The following is a 22,326-nucleotide window of genomic DNA, read 5'->3' as shown; positions in this document are numbered from 1 at the left end:
GGGGGAGGGTTTACTTCTGGATCAAGCTCTGCACTTAACCAAATGATATTACGCCAATTAATTATTTCCTTAGAGCTGTGTGAGAATCCACCTGGCTGGCTTTGTCTGTGTGACTCTGGAGAAGTCCCACCTAACAGCAATGGGCCCAGTTCTTAAAGCACTGAGCTGCATATTGTACTATAGCGTCCAAATGAAGCCGGCTGTTTTCTTTGTTGGTTATACATTAGGTGCTGTAGTTAACGCGGTTAACATGTCTGTCCTTTTTTTAATTTATTTTTTCCCCCCTGCTTTTTTTTTTCTTCTTTAAGGAAGGAGCGTTTTGCCATGAGGAGGATAAGGTTCCACACAAGGACAAACCTGTGAGGTGGCACTGTGGCTTTCCAAATAAAGTTCTGTGATACACTTAGACTCTAATTGCCTGCAGTCAGTGCATTACAGAACTTTGTTTTGGGAGTTAATACTTTAACCCGTGGGAAATTAAGCTGCAAACATCTGGACACATCAATCCCCAGCATGACGCAATAATTCTTTTTATAGATGGTTGTTCTATTGAATAAAGTTTCTCTCTGTTTAAGACATTTCTAACAGTCAATTTTCTGCCCTTCTTTAAAAAAACAAAGAGTACTATGGTTTAATTTGTGTTCCACAGCGCTGTAACTCATCAGTTTTGCATTCTTACCATGTGTAAAAAATATTACTCTAAGAGCTAGGCTTTGTGCCATATGGAAGCACTAGTCACGCTGGTCAGGTGACTGAGTGGAGGTGAGGCAGGAGGGTAAACACTGTTTCAAGTTACTGTTTCTAGAACCATTTCACTTTCATGTTTTTACACTGTAGTAATGCTGCAACAATAAAGTCAAATAAACTTATTTCAGGTTTGATAAGCTGTATGTTTCTGTTATCCTGCATTGCTCCCAGCTGAGTCAGTTTCCACTGACTAAACTTTCCCTGCAAAACATTAATTTCATTAACTTGATAAAAACTATTGGAGTAATCCATACAGTAAATCTTTTAAGTCAACTGTAAACTGAGTGTAATTGCAATTCCAGTCTACAATGAGTGGCGCATATGCAACCGGTCCTTCGTTGCAAGGTATGCTGGGAAACGTATTAAATGGTGCGTTCAGTGCATGTCGTTAACTCGCCAAAAGGAAACGTGTCAGTTGTGTAACTGCAATATTTTAATTTGAAAGGAGAAAGAAAAGAAAAAAAGTCACTTTTAATGCTTTAATTATGTACTCTGCAATAATTATAGGCAGAAGTGCCTTCCTCTTATGTTTATTCTGGCATAAAACTATAAACATAAACCAATCCCATAACTTGCACACTTGAGGCAGACCCCCGGGCATAAACATAGCCCCCTCTCTTCTAAGTTCCTCTTACTTTGGTATTGTGTGTATCTTTGAGGCAATTGTGTGTATCACTGTGGTTGTGTTGATTCCTTAGAAAGTCATTGTCTTTCTATGTGGAATGTTTTGTATTAGCTCAGAGCAGGGGCTCCCAGATCTCTTGGGCCTTTGGACCAGAAATTAAATGATAAAGGGCTGTATTTGTGCTATATTCTTATTACTGATTGATTAACAATTTTTTCTTTTTAATAAGAGATGTAGTGTAGTACCATGTAAAACAAACAAAAAAGTACTTAGTTGCTAAGTTTGGCATTTCCTTTGTAAGATGATTTGACACCTCGGTTGACTGACCTTTAAATTTCAGCTCTAATCTGGTCTAACGGCTGATACACACCACGTACAACCTCGGTGTTACTATTGGTTATTACTTTTAAATCATGCTAAAAATCCCACCACTGTTCTCTGTCTCTAAACCTGGCAGCTGAACATATTTGCACTCGTGAACATTTTCACCTCAATGTAATTCCTGTGGCTTGGATGCGACATTTCCTACAGTCGGTGAAGGCAGCGCACTTTCTGTGTTGACCTCTGACAGCCGCTCGTGGAGCCGCTCGCGGATCCGCTCCCTCCCCTCACAAACACGGAAGCAGCATGGCGTCCAACAGCAACGGCGGCAGCTCCGACAGTCAACGGACTGCACAGCACAGACTGAGCGTAATTGCCGGACATTTACAGAGACCGGTGGAGGGTGAAACAGCTATCCGAGCCGCGGAGTGCAAAGCCCAAGGGAGCAAACCAGATGTCTCCAGCGAGGGGAAGACGGTGCCCAGGAGGAGGTACAAGGCTGTGATGGAGTGGTGGACTACAGTTCATTCTCAGGGGCTTTTACTAGTTGTTCAGTCAAACAGCAGGGCATTACAGTTTGAAGGAAGCCAGTCGGGTTACAGTGACAAGCTAGCTGTCACTTCTCCTCTAGACATTAAAAACGCTACTAAATGTTGTTAAATCGGATATTAGTTAGCTTGCTAGCTAACGTCACTCGGCTACAGAGTAGCCATTCATTTGCTATGGAGTGGGTGCGGCTAGGAGTTTGGTTTGGTCGACTTTCCCAAAGTTAGCTCGTCATGTAACCTGTGACACATAGCTTAATTAGTCTCACGAGACATTGTCACTGTCAGTTAGTACGTAAAAGCCTAACACAAGTGTTGGCATGTTTGCTGTTCTGGCATTTTGTGATGCCCAAAGTCGATAGTCGAAGTGGCTGAATTTTACGTAAGCTACATTTAGTCGAATGTATCATTCATCCTTTTCATCACCCACTATCTGTAGCTACCGTGCTGTGTGATTTATTTCTTGCAGTAACATACTCAATTTGTTTATTAGATACGCTTTGCGGATGAATCGCTTGGATCAGATCCTTTATATACAGACACACTTGGAGGATCAAAAATAAATAAATCGCGTATAATTATACAGCAACAACAGTTGATGCAGCGCAACAATGAAACTTCTGTCTCCTCTGCTGTTCTGATTGGTCAGGACAGTTGGTGGCCTGACTTTCAACCTATTGCCTGCTCAGTTCCTTCTGAGGAAATGCCACCATAATTGCTGACATCTAGCGTCAGTCTGAGATAATAGCAGTTACTCCTGGAGGAAGCGCCCACACGCATTAACATCTGGTTATGGTGGATTCATTATAAGAATGGTATTGGAAAATATGATGTCTTCTAGACCCATCTGTTTTATTCAAGCGTTAACTTGACAGTTCAGAAGAAGATGGAACAGACAAAACAGGAAAAGACTAAACAGAACTGTGAACAGTTGAACAAAGGGCGGCATTGGTTTATCAGTGTCATTGAAGCAGCGTAGTTACAGAATTTCACAAGGCATTGTTACCTGACCACCTTATGGACTCACTTAAAGCTATTGTACTTAATAGTACCATTATGCCCAAATGCATACAGGTGTCAGGAAGCTCTTTGCCTCTCTCTTTTGTTTTATTGTGCTTTCCCACATCCCTAATAAAATGACCATTTCTCACTGTTTATTATGTGATTCGCCACATACACCTACTCAGTTGAGCCTCCCTGCGGTTTTTGCCGACATTCCCAGTGTTTCCTTTTAGACATAGCTTCTGAAATGCTGTCAAGCGTAATTCCTGATTGGCAGGTTGTGTGAGATCTTCAGTTGTAGTACGTTTTGTAGTCGAAGCATGCGTCATACACCACCACTGATGCAGTGTTAATTGGATGTTTCCTCCGCCAAGGCAAAGGTTGAGGTGAAGGTATGTGTCCTAACAGCAAGAATGTGCTAGAACTACCGAGCCACATTTCATAGAATTAAGTGGAGAGATGGAGCACGGGCAAAGGAAGCGAGTGTTACGTTTTGCTGCAGATCAGGATAAAACTGTGAAATAGGGCATTGGACTTATCGGAGGATGCACCTGCCAAGTTCCCATTCTAATCACCTAATTCATCATTTGGATGAAAAGCAACCAATAATGTAGACTATACATTTACCAACCAGCTTATTAAATGCACTTGCTGAATTCCAGTGGTCTAATACAAAAAAACAATGGTAATTAATTAATAAATCCAGTTTTGTGCTGTTGTTTTGTATGGCAATAAACGCCAACAGATTAGATGTTTGTGCAGTCACTGATGAAATATCTTTAGCTAAGCTCATTGTAAGATTCAGGAACCTTATTCACAACTTATATGCAGAGTTTATCCATCCATATATATATATATTTGTCTTTGTGAAATGGCTGAGCTCCATTTGTTCACATTCCTTTATGCTGTATCTAGTTAGCTCATGCCAAGTTGATTTATATGTCTGAGAATGATTAATCACTCATTTGCTTCACTATCTGCACAACACCTGGCATCCTTTATTCTCAGATAAAATATTGCATATGACAAAACTTTCCAAATTAAAACTTCTTAAGGGGAGAAAAAAAGAGGAGCACCAGAGGACAGACCTTGCTTCCAGATGGACAAACATGCAACAGATGCTTTTTTTTATTTTTATTTTTTAAGACTTCTTACTGCTGTGCCCTTAAACAGAACCGTGCTTGTGATCTGAACTGTGCAGGAATAATGAAGCGAAGATAATGAAGCTTTAGCTTTGATAGCAAATACAGTGATATGGCCCTTAGCCGTAGCAAGAACTGCATTTGTTTGAGAAAACAACGCGTCCTATTTTCACAGCAAAGCCCGGCCATGTTGTGGGAACACCGTCAAAATAAGATAGCTTCCTCCCAGTGTGGTTTCTCTTTGTGCAGCGAAGAACAGAGCCCTACTTAAAATAAGTGCAGATAAGAATTGACGGCATTTGCAATACATGTAAAGTAGGTTAACGCTTTAGACGAGAATGGCTCACCGCTCCGACAACTTCCTCTGTTGATGGATATGCTATTTGACTGTGTGCAAAGTGTTTTGGTTTGATGGGCAACCTGGGAATATTGTAGGTGCGCATGCCAGCAGCCTCCCACTCTGTAGATCTGTCAGCTCTGAGTGAGGTCATCCATTGATGAATACAAATTGGAGACTTGTAAATTTTCTCTGTGATTTCCAACATTTCTGGAGATTCAAATATCAATATGAAGATTGCGATTTTCAGGAAGAGCTTTCCCGTATGAACTCAGAGGGACTGCGCTGGCAACATTAGTATCTATCACTCAGAAATAACCTTCACGTGTTTTTGTAACCCCCTCTGATATTTCATGTCTAAACTTAAGAGTACAAGTTGCTGTCCTAATCTGTGCCAATATTTGTTTTTCCACAGGCAGGAGATTATGAAATGGAACGGCTGGGGATACAGCGATTCAAAATTCCTTTTCAATAAGAAAGGCCAAGCAGAATTTACTGGCAAAAGGTAACAATTTCACACATTGCTCCAAGGCACTGCTCACTTGTATCAGTTGGTGATTTAGAGATATCAATTACATTCACTCCCTTTAGTCTTGTTTTAGGGACTGCATTAAGCCTCAGGATTCATTCTGTTGGTGTGACTTGAGGCAGGAATTGTGCATTGATCTCTTTCACAGCCACGACTTTGAACCCAGCTTTTGAAATCATTTGCTGTCTCCTTCCTACGCTCACAACAATGTGGTGCTTCTGCCACCTAGTGGTTGGCATTTGAACTGTGCCTTGTCATCTGAGAAGGTCGCCGGTTGTGATTTTTCAGCCTTTCTGAATGCTGTTAATGCTCATTTGACAGGAACAACTTTCCCATCTGTTCAGAATTGAATAATTTTAGGGTGTTGGAAAAAATTAGAAATTTACAGAGTACAGGAGGAGTAAATACGTAATTTGACTGCCTGCAGGTGTTCAGAAACAAAGCCTGTTATCTTCAGTCTTCTCCAGTTTCAAACGGAAAGAATAGCCTCTTCCACATCTTGACTTTGCCTTCCATGATATGAGCAGAGCCGTAGGTGGTTGATGTTTTTTGTAGTCAACACGGACACTGGGAACGGGCACGGTATGCATGAGGATGTACTTTGAGTAATTAGCTAAGCAGGATGTTGCATAGCAAATGGTTTCCTCCTGTTCAAGCACTTGCTACAAACTGCTCCATGCCCTGCCAAGTAAAAGCATACCTGCATTTTAGCCAGCAGCCATTGCTGGGGTGAATAGATGGTGTTCTGTTTCTTATTGCTCATTGTCACAAAGGGTTTTTCATTATTCTTTGTGTTTCACTGTGTCTTGGACAAAGGCAGCTCCCTGATACGCTGGCTTTACCAGCAGCTCAATTATGCAAGAGACAGTGAGAGCGATCACAGGAGCAGCCTTGTCGCTGCTCCTCTGTCTAATGGCCTCACTGGACTTCATACTCTACTCAAGATTTTTTCAGTTAAAATGTTCTCATTTCTCATCCAGGTATAGGCTGAGTGGTATGGTCATTCCTGGACTCAAAGATTGGTTCGAAAGCACGTTTGGTGCCAATTTGCAGCATAAAACTCCCGCAGTAGTGAGTGAAAATCATGTTTTTGTCGTTGTGTTTTTCAGTAAATGGGAGTATGCAGCACTTGAAACCACAATGTTTCTGTTTTTGTTTGGTTTGATTCAGCCCATTCTGAGCAGCAGTGCTGTGCCGCCTCCCATTCTAAATGAGGCCTTCGTGGAAGAGCTGAAATCCACAGGTATTCCCTTCGCTCACGATGCAGAAGATCGGGTGTTTCGTGCTCACGGTAAGGCAAAAATCAATTGCATATACGGTGTAAAATTTAAAAATGTTGCAGCCTGCGTCGGCCTATGTTTAGCATTAAGGAGTTTATGTCTAATTAGCATGTGTGTGTTTTCTTGCAGGCCACTGCTTGCATGAGATCTTTGCTCTGAGAGAGGGGAAAATTGGTCGCATTCCAGATATGGTGGTTTGGCCGAGTGAGTTCAGAAGCTGTGTTGTTGCTGTGATCCCCCCCCTCCCCCCAAACCGATCTGTTTTTCTCCTCCCACGTAGCATCACTGATCCTCCCACTGGCTTAGATGATTTAAAGGGTTAATCTCTGCAGAGGCAGGGATATTAATATGTATGAGTGGAAGCTTAATAAGAAGCGTCAGGGGGAGGATGGGTGACACCCTATACTCCACAGTCTGGCCCTGCACAGTACACCCATGAATTATGATTCTGAGATTGGTTTTCTCTTGTTATGGCTGGTACTATTTTATCATGCAAATGAGTGTTGACTGATGGTTGAAACTTGATTAGCAATCTCCCAAATGGGCAGCAAATCACCAAGCAACTGTAGGCATATTCTCGTCCACGCTGGCACCGAATTTGAACTTTCGCAACCTGGCAAATACACTCATTTACTGTGTATAATAAACATTTTCGATCCATAATTTGCATTCCTCAGTTGTCCCTCAAAGTCAAACTGTGTATTTTAAGTGGATGCTCGGGTTGTTGGGTTGTAATCTGTTGGCAAAAGCTGTATATTTAATTGGATGAAGAAAAAAAAATAAAAAATGCGCTAGAATGTAAGCATTTCTCACTGCCTCGTAAAGCACTTGAGGCCAGTCAAGCACGTCCATGTGGGTGGGTATTGCTGCTCTTCCCACTCACTCACCTCTCCAGCGTGAATGGATGTGGGCCCAGTGATTGGTTAAAATACATCTGTATTGATCCAGCACATCCCACCCAAGAGAGCAGAGCTTCACGCAGTCTGACTCTGGCTGAGGAAGGCCCCAGGCAAAATCAAAAGCTACCCAGCCTTTCTGCTTTTCCCTGTGCTCTAATGGCTCAAACGATCTACAGTATATTTATATGTGGCTCACACACAATTCATCTCTCTATATATATATATTGTATGGGTGTTTTTTGTGGCATTTACTAAATGTTTATTATATTTATGTTTGCCAGGTTTATTAAAACTGATGTTCCGTGTTTTTCAGACTGTCACAATGATGTAGCGAAAATTGTGGAGCTGGCGTGCAAACACAATGTTTGTTTGATGCCGTACGGAGGTGAGTCGTAGGATCAAAAGCTTCGATCATCCCGATTAGCTTTCACACCGTACATGTTCTGGACACTTGTGTTTTTCCATTTCATGATCGTGGGTTTATTATGGTTCATCCCCATCCTGTGCTTGTGATTGAATTCTAATTAGTAAATCAGAAATAAGGTTATGCTATACTGTGCAAAGGTTGCCACACTGCTGTGTTTGTTATGTTGCTTGGAAATGAAAAATTATATCAAGCAATCTGCTGGGCTACCGTCCCAAACTTGTCAAATATTTGCAGCACATATGTTATCCCTTTTTTTTTTTTTTTTTTTGGCCTGGCAATGCCACTGTCTCTTGTTACGCTTTTCTATTAAAACATTCCATGATGGTTAAAGGAAGTTATCTTGTCTGGGCCAGTTTGCGGAGATTCATGCGAAAAACTCGTCATTAATAAGTCACTCATTTCTGCAGTTTTATCCTGATGCATCAGGTCTTGCAGAAGAATACTATAAGTTACACCCATAGAATGAGTTACTTACATCCTGCAGCCTCCCCACTGTTTTTTGGGGGGGCTGAAATGATCATTTTATGTACCGCTTTACTTTGTACCTTTCTAGTTTGATGAATATGAGCGTATTCGCTTTAACGAGAGAGGCCAAACTATGCAAACATAGCAGTGTTTTATGTCGTCTTTGAAGCAAGTTCTAGGTAAATGGTTTAAAATATAAGTTTATTTGAGTAAAATTCTGAAATCTTTGGGAGCTTCAGTTTTCAGTCCGCATCGTAGACACATTGCAGCATTCACGTGGCCTTTAAACTCTTCAACTATTGCGTCACATGCTGGCACAGGAGTGTGTTTGTGTTGAAAACATCAAACCCTATGGAAAAGCTTTTCCATAGTAACTCCTGTCGTGACATTTTGATTGTGGATCACGGTCATGGCTTCCTGGGGCTCTTAATGAAACCGAGCCGTCATTAATTCCACCTGAGCTTCCCTCACTGTGACGAGTCAAAATGTGTGCTAGGGAAAAAAAGAGGTCTCTTCTAACTGTTGTTTTTCTCTCTTAGGTGGGACTAGTGTCTCTAGTGCCCTAGAGTGCCCCCCAGAGGAAACTCGATCCATTGTCTCTTTGGATACCTCACAGATGGTATGTAAACATCCTCGTTGTACATGAGGATAGGTGACATTGGAGTTACTTTAACACACTATGACACTGTCTTAGCACTTTTTTTGGATAAAGCAAGCTTTGAGTTCTCTGTTTGTCAGTTGGAACTGTAATTTCACAGAAGCTTTCTGTGCTTATCGCTGTGAGTGTCTCCATTTATTGACCTATTTAATGAGACTCAGTTCATTGATTTTTTTTCTTTTCTTTTTTTTTCTCTCTTTATAAGTGGAGAACAGAAAACCAGTTTTGGCAGTAGTGGTCTCCCAAAACTCAATTCAAAGCACATTTTTGTTTTTTTCACCAAATGCTATGTACTTAACATTCAAAATACTGTTGCAGCCAATTGACGTAACAGCCCACAGAGATATATTATCATCGTTTAAATAATTTTTTATTTATCCTGCAAAACAATTTGTTGTTTCTACATTACAACAGTGAGAATTTACCAAAAATGTTTCTGTTTTGTATAAATGCAGTGTCATTATATTCAAAACTTGAGTAACACAGAGATGTTTAAATTGCTGCCAAAGCAAGAATTGCTGTATCTGCTTGTGTGTATTGAGACACAACCCAAGTGTTGCATCATCCATTAATTTTAATAGAAGGTTGTTCTCCGTAACTATGATGATGTTTCATTGGCTGGAATATAAAATGCTCAACAGTACACTACAGCCCTTTGATCCAGGCCCACATGTAGGTGATATACAAGCTGTCCGGATGCTGCTAGCCTTACCGGTCATTGAGTTTGATGCCATGGACATAAGTGACCAGTTTTCTAAGTCGGAGGTCAGAGGTGAAGTGGCTCCAATGGAAACACATGAAAGGAGCAATGTGATGGGAACATAAAGTTTATTACCTCTGGAGAATAATTGATGGCAGGTATGACATGACTTCCTGCAGATAGGGGAAAGCCACGTGCTCTGTGGACTAAAGAAGAGGAATATATTTGGAATTGGATGTTAACCTCATGTAAAATGACTGTAATCTCCATCCTGTAGCTCCTCTGCACGCAATTACCCAAATAAATTCTTTGTGTTCTGAGGTTAGTGTAAAGGGACTGTCTCCTTAAACAGATGCACACAGACTTAGAGTTTAGATTAATTGCACGATGATAGATGGCCTTCACAGTGAGATCTCATAACTTACATCAAACCTGTGGTATTGCTCTACTCAAACAAAGCAGCATTGGGCAGCATCTTTAGTTTCTTTTAGCCGTAAGGCATTAAATTACAGTGTTTATGACTTCCTCTGTCACGTGTTTGTGTTCATTTTACAGAACCGCATTCTGTGGATCGACGAGAAGAATTTAACTGCACACGTGGAGGCTGGCATTGTCGGTCAGGATCTTGAGAGATTGGTAAGCACCGCTCATCCATTTTCAGTGAATCGCACTGACTGCCGGCAATCGGACAGTATGACTATTCCTATGCTGGCTCTGCATGCTCAGTCACCTTGCTCCTCTTTGCTCAGTCTATCGAACAGGGTTTGGGTAAGAGTTTGAGATGGGAGTACAGTGCTGAATGGGGGGAGATTAGAGAGTGAGATGGTGGTCATGAGCAGATGGCCCCATCAAGCTAATTCAGAAAAATGGAGAGGGAGCGGGCGTTTGATGTGGAGGAATGCGTGAGCTGCATCTAAAGCAGACTCCACCTCTGCATTTAGACGGGGCCGAGTTGATAGACCAGATGGGTCTGAATTATAAACTGCCTTCCAGAGGAGTGTGTGGTAAAACGAGGCCTGCCTTACCCTTGTGCTTCTGGGGGGCATTGTTCTCGTACTTTAAAGTCTTTAGTATCATTATTGTTGAGCGTTTTGCCAAAAGATGCAATCTCTCAAAAATAATGCTGCCTTGAGTAGAATTAATGTGCTTCTGATGACCCGTACACCCTTCTCAAAGCCTTAGGGACAGGGCATCTGAACAATTTTTCTTCTCAAAAGGTCTTTTTCTTTCAGATAATCTAAGAGGTACGCTGTAATGGACATGTTGGCCGTAACAAAGTTCTCTGTGGTATTTTGTGCAGTGGACGGGGTTGTGCAGCATTATTACATCACAATAGTCTTATGTGTTTCCCGTGTAACTCACAAGTTTTCATAAAACATGGAAAGGATTCTGTTATTGCTGTTAACTGATGTTCTTAACACTAAGGTTTGTCAGCTGGAGGTGAACACTGGAGTTCACTCGAGCTCACTGCCATTATTTTACATACGACAGTAATACACTCTGACTGATATTTGACACTGTGCAAATAATGCACCGATCCCCACTTCCAGATGTTTTGTTCTCCTTCCACTTGGTTTATTTTAAGCTGTTGTAAAAAATCTGCAGTGCTATAAAACTTCAGTTTTTTTTTTTTTTTTTTTTACATTGCAGTATAACTAAAGCAATGAAAAGCAGCAGCAGAGCTGCAATTATTTTTTTCCCCTTTTGTTTGCTCTTTCTTTTTTGCTTGTTATTAAAACATTCTTGCGGGTTTACAACATCAGAGTTTTCCAAACATTTTTGGTTCATTTTTAAACACCACAACAAACACACGCTGTCTGTCCTTTTTTCTTTTCTTTTTTTAATCTCAGCTTAATGAGAGCGGCTACTGTACAGGACATGAGCCAGACTCCATGGAGTTCAGCTCCCTGGGGGGCTGGGTAGCAACGAGAGCATCAGGCATGAAGAAGAACATCTATGGCAACATTGAGGACCTGGTGAGTCACATCCCCCTCCCTTTAACTTCCCTGCTTGTTTGATCCATACACCAAATGTGAGGGCTCACAAGTTACTGCACAGCAATTAGAGGGAAAGTTATCAGCTAAAGTTTTGTAGACTTTACGAACGCCTCTAAAATGCAGTGGTATCGGTTATGAAATGTACACATTTTGCAAGCATGCTCTTATCCAAATTGAGATTTTTCTGGAAGTAGTATGTCTGCAAAAGGAAATGATACCATTGTTTGTTATTTTGCTGTGTTGTCACTCGATAGGTTATCCACATAAAGATGGTAACTCCACGAGGGGTGATTGAAAAGAGCTGTCAGGGGCCACGCATGTCCATGGGGCCAGATATCCACCACTTCATCATGGGCTCAGAAGGTTTGCTCACTCTTTCAGCACACCGCACTATGCAAGCACAGTCGTGTAGACTCGCGTGCTCGTGTGGGTTTTTGAGCATGTGGGCCTTTCTGATAAAACGGTAACATCAGGACAGCTCTCAAGGTCTGCGCCGCTTACATATTAACTAGCAGTGGTTTAAAGCAGATATGGAGGGGGTGTTGGTGAGGAACCAGCAAGTGTCCGCTGCACCCCATCTGCAGTGCCCTGTCCTTGTGAATGCCCACAGAGAATACTGCCATATGCCGAGTTCCCCGTACATAATGAGGGGGTTCAGCGACTCTTGGCATCGCTATGTTAAACAGCTGCGGATACAAACTTTATATTGGCCCAACAAAGCTCAGCAATATGCTCCCTGGCTGGGCTGGGATTGCAGCAGAACTCTCAATTTGTGCTCATTGTATGTGATTTCACTGCCAGATCAGTAAATAAGATAAAAATGAAGATTTTTTTTTAAATAAATTTGGTCATTAAAGGTAGGGTAGGAGATCCTGGATTTTGAGTCCAGCGAAGCTGCATTTTGAAAATACACCGGTAAAAAGTCCCAACCCTTTTCTTCACTTTCCCCCCGAAGGCACGCCTCTAGAGTACATGAACGCGCACGAAGGTGCACGAGCGCTGTTCTGACAGCAAGCATCGATCGTTGCCGTATTTAGTATTTAGTATTTAGTTTATGCTAACTATACGTTTAATAATGCTAGGTGCTAGCCAAGCTGGCTCTAGTTTAGCTTCCTGCCAAGCTTCTGGACACGTAATTCGTTCACGGAGCAGGGTACGCGCACAGGGGGGGAGGAGGGGGAGGGAGGAGCAGATTGCAGTTTGATAGACGGCATCAGAATCCAATCATTGTGAACGGTCCGTTCACAATGATTGGATACTGTTTTTCCTAGATTGTACGTTCTAGAGGCCACTAAAACTTTTCATATTTGTGTCAAAACTTTTAATTAATTGGTTGCAATGGGGGTGTGAAGAGTATTTCAAGCAATATGTAAAAAAATGTTCCAGAAAAAGATCCCCTACCCCGCCTTTAAGTCTTTGTTTATTTTATTTAGTTCAATGCAAGTCTTGAAAGGTGGTGACTTGACTCTGCTGGTTTACATATAAGCCCCTTTGAAGTTGCCAGCTTAGAAAACGTGCTCACGATCAGGCTTCATGTTTTGGTTACCAGTTGCCATAATTCAGAGATGATGTTGGCGTCATGTGTGTGCAGTCCTGACAGTATGACTCTGAGAGCGAATGGCTAATGATCCTGTGAACAAAATGTTTGCACTCCTGAATGATGTTTAAGTCTTTGGAGTTGGCCGTTCACATAGCTTCAGTTACGTGACCGAAATGTGAATCAGTAGAGAAAGGATGATGGCGATACTGCCAACTTAAGTTTCCCATTTGTGGACAATTTAAAGAGCAATGGACTTGAACAATAACAATAATTGTTTCATAGACTGACCAATTATGTATCAGCTGCTATTATAGTGTGCATCCATAGTTCTAGAGCGTTAAAGATGGATCTGCTGTATTGTAAAGTGAAGGGGCAGCCCATGTAACAAGTCCACTGAAAATCCAAAGGGGTTTCTTCACAAAAATCTGTTCAGTTTGTAAAGGAGGAGACATATATGCTGGCAAAGGTTGTTTTATTTTGTTTTATTTTGTTCGTAGGGCTGCTTTATGTTTGATCAGAACTGCTGCTCACCTGAAAACATTGTGAAGTAAACACGGACGCCTTCCACAAGAGTTTTTGAAAAGAATAGTCTAATATCAGAATGCCCAAGTGCGTACTCTTTGCAAAGCACTTTTTGTAAGCCGCACCATATCTCAAACGCTGAGCTTTAAGAAGAAACCAGTCCGGATTAATACGATCAAAGATGAGCTTGCTGCTGGGTTTCAGAGGACAAAGCAGAGATAGGACGGGACCACACATCTCTGGGAGTTCATGCTCATCTGGGAGGACTAACAGTGGAACAAGTAGGTCACCCTACCACATGGTCTCATTAAAATGATCTACCTCCTCAACCTAGGAACCTGCAGCCTGACAGTAGGCCACACCAACAACAGCAAAGCGCCACATTAAAAGCCCTCAACTATGCTCTGCATGTTAAGTCTAACACATCAATTTTATTAGAAATTGCTGTGGAACCTCAAGCTTCTCATTCTCTGCACAACAACAGGGTCTATCTATCTCCCTGACCTTGAAGTAGCCTGAATGCAAAGTAGTCCTTTCTTCTTGATTCAACCGGCGTAAGGAATGATTGGAGGGATCAGTGATAATCCCTCTGCCTTTTCAACTCCTTTCAGCAGCAGATAATTTAATGTGCAGCCAACTAATGCTTATCTAGAAATGATTGATTCTGTTCGGTTTCACTGTGGTAAATGTTTCTACTCAGTTTTGTGGGGTTTTTTTTCAAAATACATAAATCTTTGTTACTTAATGTTGTGAATAGTTTCCAGAACACAAATGCTAATGCTCCGAATGAAATTTGTCAATAGATACGGCAAATAGTAAAGATGGCTTAAGCTGCTCAGCACTGTTCCGTGGCACCGAGTTTCTCTGATGCCGGTGTTCTTATTACCTTTTTTCCCTCATTCTCACCCTCCTTCACTATGTTAATGTCTAGCTCCTCCATCTCCCTTTCTCCAAATTCCAGTTGCTCTCTTGTTCAGTGGCTCCTCCTGCATGCCGTTGGGGAGGAGGAGTCATTTCTCGGGTGAGACTGTGTTTTCCAGCGGGCCACGATAGAGCAGCGTGTGGCATGTAGTGATACATAAGAGGGCTCAGTAAAAACCAGAACTGGCTGATGAAGACTCCTAATGGACAATAGTGATGTTCACGAGGGATTCGTACATAAAGCAGTTGGTCTTGGCTTTAGGAGCAAAGCAAAAGGTTTGGTTTACAAAGATTGAATATAGAGGACTTCCTGGGGCTGTTAAATGTCTAGAAATTGTTAAAAATGTTTATTAAATCTTATCGGACTCCATCAAATGGTTTCTGTTAATATTTTCAGTTTACTGTGACATAAAGCAGCAAATCCTCTCGTCTGAGAGGCTAAAAATAGTGCTAGAATTATCAGCAAAGATTAATTTTCTGTCCACACAAACTCCACAAGTTTCATCCTACAGGGAGTCATGGAGGCTATCCCAGCTGACATGGGGTTTGAGGCGGGGTATATTCTGGACAGAGACAAACATGCTTATTTACACTCACTTTAGGGCAATTTACAATTGCCACTTCACCTTACATGCATGTCTTCTGCGGGAGATTAAACCCACCCGACGAAAGCTCACGCAAGTAAGGGGAAAGAGTTGAAGACATTCTGCTGCTTCTAACTTTCTCTGTGGGAGATCGTTGTCCATGTAATTATAGCCAAAGTCACTGCACAGACATCGTCTTTAAGTTACCTGAATTGTGATTTTTGTCGGATGAAGCTATGAGGTTATAAAATCCGGATTTTATTAGAGCAGAGTAACAGCCCGGGGAAGCTTTAAGAGGCTTAGTGGGGCCGCTTTTCAGTCCCAGTCTTTGGCACTTTAAGGCATCAGACAAAAGAAAGACGAAAGCCATGTGAAAAAAAAACAGATTTGTTGGGATTGTGGCTGTATAAATTTACACTTACACTTCACTGTTTTTACCAAAAGACACAAAGAGACAGAGCTTTGGAGGATGTGCAGTTTAGTTCCATTTAAATCTATTCGAGCGATTCCACGATAATTACCTCTGAGTGTTAGTTTGATAGTTTTGATTTCAGACCATGTCAGTTAGACAAACATATATGCATTTTAAAAAGTCCAGCTTTGGCAGAACTGACACAATGATTCTTTTTTTTTTTTTTAAGTGCCGTATAAATGTGCTCTCCGCGTCGCTGATAAATGATCCACATTTTCCTTTCTGCCAGGGCTGGAAATAAAACCAATTTCCCGAATGACGTACACAACCCACACAGCAATTCATCTGGTAGTGATACACTCACAGTCCAAAAGTGTGAAATAGATCGTAACAGTTGGCAGGAGTTGTTTTGGATATTTTTCATTAGCTACACAAGTCATTCACAAGTGCCAGCTGTTCATAATGGCTCGATTATTAGTACTTCATCATAGAAAAACAAATGTAGGGTCTCAAAATTTAAACCGAAAATTCTGCACCAAACGGAGTAGATGGTGGAGGAGAGTTAAGGAGAGTTGATGCTCTTCAAACGAGCAACGTGAGTCCTTCAGCAGCAGCCACTAATGGTTGACAGTTTTGAGGGGGTCGTAATGTCAGCCAGAGGTTTCCTTGTACCTGTGTAAGTGTTGCTGCTGTTGGCCTTGGTGCCTTTGATAGTGCCCTGCTTTATTTCCTCTTGCTCCTACACGGATAAATCTTAGTTGTCCCCCCGGTGTGGGGTTGAAAACCAGATCTACTATGAAACGTGAGACCGAGGTCACCCACTTGACCCTCAGGATGTGCACCAGAGCCCTTTTTAAAAGCTCTTTAAGCCCAACTCTGAGAGACGTGGGGTCATGTAAATTGTGGGAAATGATAGACTTCTTTTTGTTCTTCTCAAAATCTCGGTGGTTTTCCACAGGAACCCTGGGTGTGGTTACCGAGGTAACAATGAAGATCCGTCCCATGCCAGAGTATCAGAAATACGGCTCAGTGGTGTTCCCCAGCTTTGAGCAGGGAGTCGCCTGTCTTCGAGAGGTTGCCAAACAGGTATCAAGTTCATCTGTGCTTAACGCACTCTTGAGAATGAGACTTGGATGTTTTTTTTTTTTTGTTTTCAACTCTTCCCCCATTTAATACTCAGATCTATGTGCCGGGTGTACAGACACAGCAGAAAGTGTTTACAGTTACAACATCCTTGAAAGTCAAAGTCGTCTCGTATTTTCTAATCTCATTTAAGCCCTTTATTGAGAGTAATTTGTGTCTGTTAGTGGTATATAGTAGGTTCACGATTTACAACCATTACCTCGCAGCTTAAACACACCAAGCCCTCAACTGTTTAGTTGGACGCTTATGAGCACCAGGATGGACTTATTTTTTATGCATATCCAACATCATTAGTAAATTCACACAATGGGAGCAGTTTCATTTCTCCATTCCTTTTCTTTTGTCACAACCTAAACAGAGAACCTTATGTATTTCTCATGGTACCTAAGTAAGTGGCTTGGGGTCTTTAGACCATACAATTGTGACATCCAACAAGTATCCAAAATCTAATCTTTATACTAATAATATGGGTTTGCTTTATTTTGGCTCGGTTAATTGTTGTAATTCTGACTTTTTTGTGCAGGAACTTTGTTTCAAACTAACACGGACAAACCTTTGTTTGTTTGTTTTTTTTCTTTATCCCCCAGAGGTGTGCTCCAGCATCTATACGTCTCATGGATAATGAACAATTTAAATTTGGTAAGTTTTGTGTGATCATTCACATTAAAGCCCGGTCTGTCACTGCTGGAATCCTTTCTTTGGGTGAACATGACTCTTGTTTTAAGTGACAGATGTCTTATGGTGACTCCTCACTGTACAAGTAGGACTTGAGTTGACCTGGTTTTCATTTCCAGGGAGTGTTTTTTTTTTTTTTTTCCTTTTTACTCCCTCGTTTTCAGTCCTTTTGTAACCCTTCAGCTTTAATTAGAGAGCTTTGAAACATGAGGCACGTGGCAGGGTTTTAAATAATTACACTCTTTCTCAAACTGCATAATCTCAATCTTTCAGTTGATGTTTCAGTTAGTAAATATTTGTGTGGTTTCTCCAGCATCAGATTGTTAAATTGAATATTATTTCTGCAGCAGAAACACACACACACACACACACACTTGAGGCACAATGAAAAATAACCCTGGCAAAAATTAAGTAGTTGTTGCGTTGAAGTTTTATGATGTTGTTACTTGAGGTTTGCTGGAATGCTTCTGGCATTGCCAGAGATCTCTGTAAAGTTCCCAGGTCCCCGAGGATCTCATTATCTCTCCCATATTTCCACTTTTCACAGTGTAGGCACTTCTTAGCGTTAAGTAGGAAAGATAAAGTGACCGGTATTGTTATTTATTTATTTTTTTTTTTTTTACAATGCTTAAAACTGGAGACACCTTTTTTTTTACCTCCTTATATTTTATCATACTGGCTGTTCGGTAAATTGATATTTTCAAAGGTTGTTTTGGGTTTGAGACTACAGGTCCATTTAGCACTGCCTGTCTTGATACATACGAACAACAGCATGTGGTAATCTGTGTAAAAACAACTGCAACCAAATTGCAGGCAGAAGAGTAAGGTGTAACTTTGTCTCTCTGGATTTTAAGTATTAATTAACTACTATGATGGCTGTGAGAGACCTTAGGACCTGCAATCACATTTTGGAATAGAAACAATTAGGACACTAAGTGATGAAGTGACTTGAGCATGGGGGGAAATAAATGAACTGTTAAGTCTCTGTGACATCACCCATGAGTTCCCTGCTGTGATTGATAACCATCCCATTGGCCCCAGCCCCTCATTTTCGCTTGTCCGCAGGCGCTTTTGTGCGTCCGATCAGGAATAAATCAAAAAGTGAGGGTGAGGAAGACGGATATCACCGCGTCAACCCCACTTCCCTTCGGAAAAAATCTCTGATTTATAGTCGCTGTCGATGGCAGCCACTGGCCAGTTATAAAGTTATTCAAATGTTGCCATTTATATTTCCTTCTTTAGTTTGAAACCCCAAATAAATCTGACTCGCTTGGCCTCTCAGAATTCTGGAGGATGGAAGCGGATGGCGTCATGCTTTGTCTGATGTGGGGAAAGGTGGCTTCAGTTTGTGAAGTCCACCCTTTAAAAACTAACTTCTCTGATATGTTCACAGGTCATGCCCTCAAGCCTCAAGTATCCTCACTTTTTACTTCCTTTCTGGATGGGCTGAAGAAATTTTACATCACAAAGGTTAATAATCACAAATCAAATCAAATAAACGAGGAAAGACGATGACGATAGTTACAAGTGAGCGCTGTCGGGTGTTTTTCCGTGAAAACTGAAGCGAGCGTTTTTAATTTCCAGTTCAAAGGGTTTGACCAGGACCGCTTGTGTGTGGCCACTCTGCTGTTTGAGGGAAACCGCGAGAAGGTTTTGCAGCACGAGAAGCAAGTTTATGACATCGCTGCAAAATTTGGGTGAGTATTTGCTCTTTTTGTTGTTTTTGAAACAAGAAGAGAAAAGATCGTGGGCCGTTTAAGCACGGAAAAGTGTCATTTAGTGTAACATTAAGCATGGTGTGAAGCTCTCCTGATCTCGGTCAGTAAGCGGAAGCAGCGAAAAGGATTTATTTTTTTAACAAAAGACTGAGGTCTTCTGCTCAGTAGTTACCCTCATTGTGGATTGATGGATCACCTGTGGATGTCCTTCTGTCAGATCACCTGTAATTTCAAATAAAGTGTGGTTTGGGCAGTGATAGTGGGGCAGAGTCCCCTGAGGACAGGGTAGGGCAAGAGGACACAGCTGGGTAGTGCTCTGCTGATGTGATTGATCATGAAACAGATCAGTGAGGACTTCCAGCTTGAGAGGGAACCAGTATCTTTAACCTGATTTAAAGCTTATAGAACGGCGCAGTAGTCTCTCAGATGGGTTCGCCCTATCTTTTGCCATACACCTTACTTATGGTCAGGATTTACTTTCCACACTTCATTTGTCGAAAATGTTAAAAGGTAATCTTGCTTTCAGAAAATAACCAAGCTTTACTTTGATTTATAAAAAAAAATAAATAAAAAAAGGTGGTTAAAGAAACAAAAGTTTGCGTTCTTTTAAACACCCGTTTTCTGGTTTTCTGTCATTACATTAAAGGGACATAATTAGCAACTCATATACTGTTCTTATTTTTTAAGTGTATCATTACTCAATTATTTTCTGAGCCCACTCTTCTGTTTGCTTGGGCATATTCCTCTTAATCCAATAAACCATAAAGTGCCTTGTTTAAAAAAAAAGAAGAAGAAAGCTTTATCAAGTGTTTTAAAACATCCTCAGAAGTTTGTCATCTGCAAGTTTATGGGAGCATGAAAATGCCTTTTTTTGCCTTTTCTTTTTTTTTTTATTAACAAAAACTGAACACTGAGATTTGCAGAATGTACGTCATTGTAATTGTATCTTAATGTAAGTTAAATATGTATTCAATTCAAGAGCCCATATCCATCCATTTGTGATCCATTTCAGCCATCACTCTGCTGAATATAAGAAACCAGTCTCTTTCAATAAGTCAATGTAACTGATTTCCTCCCGGATCAGGACTATTCATTATCTATTACTGTTAGTGTTACTGTGTGGCCCTATGCCCAGATTTCCAGGTAGCTGGACTGCTTCCCTGGGTGGTAGGACGTCACTAAAGCTGAAGGAGCTTGTCACTTTCATGCAGCATCCTCTGCATAATTGCATTATTTCAAAGAAATCGTAATCACCCATCAGATAAAGTGTCAGTGATGGATTAGTTCGCATGGGTTTTGGCGAGGAATGTTTTCCTCTGGTGTTGGGAAACAGGAAGAAGGGTGAAAAATCAATGTAGTGATTTTCTAATGAGCTTGGCCTGATTAGTTTGGATGTTAGATGAAAATGTGATTACCCACTGCAGGTGATAGATGTGCGGCTGACCTGTGGCGACGCACGGAGCACATCGGCATTGATCTGTACATTGTTGGATTGACAGGCCTTAAGACAGCTGTTGTGAGGGGGAGCGGTCTGAGCAACAAAGCTGAAAGAAAAGAGCTGTTAAATATTAACCCCGTTGTGTCTTTCCAGGGGCCTGGCAGCTGGAGAGGACAATGGGCAGAGGGGCTACATGTTGACCTTTGTCATCGCTTACCTCCGGGTGGGTCACTTCTCTGGCTTTTTCTCCGACTGAGCTAACGGGCAGGTGGGGCGGGCGGGGTGATTGCAGTTTGACAGCAGATAGGATAGTGAGCAACCATGAAAGGCTGCAGAATATGACCTCAGGAGGTCTTTGATTTGATCTGGTCACAGTTGTTGTCAGTGTGTCCAACACTGAGGCAGGAGAGCACAGTGGCTACTGACAGAACAACAATAGAGAGTTGACTCAGGTCAGTCGCGTTAGAGGCCTTTCTGATGATCACAAAAACATCACCAAGCAGGGCTTTTACATTTACTTCAGTAACCGTGTTACTGACAGCTTTCTGTTGTGGTTTTACTTCCAATTTTTCGACGCCATCTGTGCATTTCTTCTTGAGAAAGAAGAAGTCTTTGGTATATTCTCGCTTCACCACGTGCAGGACAACCATCATGGAGCTGTGACAGCATGACTTCATAACATAGCATTACATCTGCATTTTCAAAACGATTGAAGCCACCGTCCTTCTAAAACTGAGCGTAACGCATAACACATTTGTCGGAACAGATTTATCTGCTTTTAACTTTCTGTAGATATGTTGTACATCATTACTCCTTTGATCTACAGACAGCTAGCAACGAAAGAGGCTTCTAAAGACCTCATAGGGATACCGTAGAGAGATGTTTCTTCCATAGTCTGTACTAAAGTTTAAATTGGAATGCTACTGTTTCCCAATAAGGTCAGAGCCTACATTCTGCTTTGAACAGGTTACTGGGTGGTGCGTGAAACCTTTGTTAACTGTGTATCCTGATTTGATGCATCTAGTCACGTTCCAAAAGCATCTCCCCGCCACACTTGCGGGTAATTGTGATGAACATAAAAGCTATGCTGAGAGTCTGCGCCACATTTTGATGTTGTTTTCTGGTGCACTGCTTCTCTCTTTGGTGTGCACAGCATTAGTCGTCCCCCCCCCCCCCACCCATATGCAGAATAGGAGCAGGACTTTGGGGAATACAGCTAACCACGGACTGTGCATTCATGGAAGAAGGTTTTTTGCAGAGTAGAGAGGGGTCTGACGAGTTGGATTGAGTTGATTAAATCTATGAAACATCCATAATTGTTTTCTTTGAATGAACGTGTATCCTTGATTTATCTAATGTATTTCACAGCAAACGCATTCTGCAGAGCTTTGAGATCCAGACCTGTTTTCAGGCTTGCCCAGAGTAACTATTGATCAATAAGAGAATAATTTTGCTCAAGATTTAGCTCTTTCTCAACTTTGTGTGCAACATAATGCCTCACATTAAAGAGACTTACTGAAACGGAAACCAAAAAAAGTCACTCTAGTTTTGGCTAGACTGAAATTGTATTTGGCTGGTGGACTTTTTTCACCTTTAATCCCCTCAACCAATGAGTCAAAAATATTTTTCAGCTTTTGCATGCAAATGTGCTGAATGTATTAACTTATCAGCCTCCTAATGTTGGTATTGTCCTCCAACC

The 22,326-nt window shown here is 41.4% G+C and overlaps 1 protein-coding gene across 1 annotated transcript in view; it reads left to right on the top strand.

Moving 5' to 3' along the window:
* The first annotated feature begins 1,943 nt into the window (after positions 1-1,943).
* Positions 1,944-22,326, top strand: part of agps (alkylglycerone phosphate synthase) — a 28,910-nt gene continuing 8,527 nt past the window's right edge. Inside the window, exons 1-15 of the mRNA XM_075479628.1 lie at positions 1,944-2,184; positions 5,135-5,224; positions 6,229-6,319; positions 6,419-6,539; positions 6,658-6,732; positions 7,741-7,812; positions 8,859-8,938; positions 10,233-10,313; positions 11,528-11,653; positions 11,929-12,037; positions 16,612-16,739; positions 17,384-17,435; positions 18,865-18,941; positions 19,056-19,168; positions 20,781-20,850. Of these exons, the coding sequence (XP_075335743.1) occupies positions 2,000-2,184; positions 5,135-5,224; positions 6,229-6,319; positions 6,419-6,539; positions 6,658-6,732; positions 7,741-7,812; positions 8,859-8,938; positions 10,233-10,313; positions 11,528-11,653; positions 11,929-12,037; positions 16,612-16,739; positions 17,384-17,435; positions 18,865-18,941; positions 19,056-19,168; positions 20,781-20,850 (1,470 nt within the window). The 5' untranslated portion in view covers positions 1,944-1,999. The remainder of the gene's footprint in view (positions 2,185-5,134; positions 5,225-6,228; positions 6,320-6,418; positions 6,540-6,657; positions 6,733-7,740; positions 7,813-8,858; positions 8,939-10,232; positions 10,314-11,527; positions 11,654-11,928; positions 12,038-16,611; positions 16,740-17,383; positions 17,436-18,864; positions 18,942-19,055; positions 19,169-20,780; positions 20,851-22,326) is intronic.

Source organism: Odontesthes bonariensis, chromosome 12 (genome assembly GCF_027942865.1).
Source record: "Odontesthes bonariensis isolate fOdoBon6 chromosome 12, fOdoBon6.hap1, whole genome shotgun sequence".
NCBI classification, from domain to species: Eukaryota; Metazoa; Chordata; class Actinopteri; order Atheriniformes; family Atherinopsidae; genus Odontesthes; species Odontesthes bonariensis.
Note: the sequence above shows the minus strand (reverse complement) of the source record. Positions and strands in the feature narration are given on the sequence as shown.